The sequence below is a fragment of the Austrofundulus limnaeus genome, unplaced genomic scaffold (assembly GCF_001266775.1).
Source record: "Austrofundulus limnaeus strain Quisiro unplaced genomic scaffold, Austrofundulus_limnaeus-1.0 Scaffold24, whole genome shotgun sequence".
NCBI classification, from domain to species: Eukaryota; Metazoa; Chordata; class Actinopteri; order Cyprinodontiformes; family Rivulidae; genus Austrofundulus; species Austrofundulus limnaeus.
In genome coordinates, this window is record NW_013952426.1 from 2,357,199 (window position 1) to 2,358,811 (window position 1,613).

The window sequence follows — 1,613 nt, forward strand, 5'->3', positions numbered from 1 at the left end:
GTGTGTGTGTGTGTGTGTGTGTTTTTTACACGTGTTTGTATTTTATACAAAATAAATCTATAGAAATATTTAATATATTTTGCATCATTTGTTTACTAATTAACTTCCAGAATAAAGAAGTGTAATGAAATTTAAAAAAACCCTCACTGCCTTGTTTAAGGTTTTTTAAGGTTCTCAGTGTGATCAGACAAGGCTTGATAGCCGGTTAAAATCAGCTCTCCAATGTTAACTATTGAGTAAAGGTCCCATTGTATTCAAACYGAAGCCAAACAGTTGATGCGTAATTATGTTATTAAGTTTGCTTCTGCATGCTCCTTTCATAGCCCCTGTGACACACCATGCTGAGCTCTTGGGAAATTCCCCACACTATGGTACTGTATATATGTCACTGCACAAGGTCTTTTCCCACTAAAGTAGACACTGTGAGGAAAGGGTGAGGTCTTCGATATCGGCCGTTATTTTATTTTGTCCACAAATCTGTTATGGTTAAAGCCCTACACTTTTTGGCAGATGGATTCCTCCGTTCACAATGTCTATTTTATCTSCCTCCATGAGTTTTTGGCCATTTGACAATCTTTATAAATGTCTGCATCCAGACGCTTTCAGCATAAACAAACATGCCCACAAACTTCTGACCAATCACAGTTATTTCTTAAGCAGAGGGGGTGAAAATTTCCACCCAAAAAAGATTGATGACTCGAAGCTGCGAACAAAGTGACACAGTTTTCATCAAACAACTACGACAATGAGAACAGTTCAGATGGAGTATATGGAGGCCTTAAGTGTTGTAGTAGGTGTGAAGTTGGGTTAATTACCAACAGGGCTGATGCCTCTCATCAATTCTACGGTTGCGTTTGTGTGAGAACACATAGTTGCAGGACTTGGCAACTCAAGTGGTTCCTCTGTGAACAGTTGAAAGCACCTTAACAAGTGACTCATACTTAGTCGTGTGCAAAACCTTTTGTGAAAAACCTGTTGATACTGAAAATTGTTCTTTGTTTTTTTCCACAGGAACAGGCTTTGCAACATGTAGCATCAAGGAGAGCGCAGCAGACAGTGACGCTGACCTCGATGTGGATGGGGACGACACCTTGGAGTACGGTAAAGCCCAATACACTGAAGCCGATATCATCCCCTGCTCTGGTGCTGGTGAGGACCAAGGAGAGGCCCGGGAGAGGGAGGCACTACGAGGAGCTGTGCTAAAGTATGAAGACTTATACACTCCAGCAGAACCCTAACATCACAGTTCTACAGAGACACCTCTCATGTTGACTGTTGTGCTTTTTGTTATAGTGGTGGCATGCCTTCTAACAGAATAACGCCTGAATTCTCTAAATGGGCCAGCGATGGTGAGTCAGACCAAGACTCACACTCACAAATGATTCTATTTCATCATGTAAAGGATAGAAAACATTTCTAATTGTTGTGTTTGTGCGTGGTGAGCTCTCTTGAACACCACAGTGGAGAGATTAACGTTTACCTTATTTACCGGTCTGTGTGTTTACAGAGATGCCTTCCACAAGCAACGGAGAGAGCAGCAAGACMGACCCAAGCACTCCTTCATCTTCCTCATCTTCCTCTTGTGCCCCTCGAACCTGTAAAAACAGCGAGAT

The 1,613-nt window shown here is 41.9% G+C and overlaps 1 protein-coding gene across 8 annotated transcripts in view; it reads left to right on the forward strand.

The window, feature by feature from the left end:
• Positions 1 to 1,613, forward strand: part of rnf220a (ring finger protein 220a) — a 182,240-nt gene that overhangs the window by 156,383 nt on the left and 24,244 nt on the right. For all 8 annotated transcript variants that reach the window (XM_014004485.1, XM_014004483.1, XM_014004488.1 and 5 more), the window contains 3 exons: positions 1,012 to 1,204; positions 1,294 to 1,349; positions 1,508 to 1,612. In XM_014004485.1, the coding sequence (XP_013859939.1) occupies positions 1,012 to 1,204; positions 1,294 to 1,349; positions 1,508 to 1,612 (354 nt within the window). The remainder of the gene's footprint in view (positions 1 to 1,011; positions 1,205 to 1,293; positions 1,350 to 1,507; position 1,613) is intronic.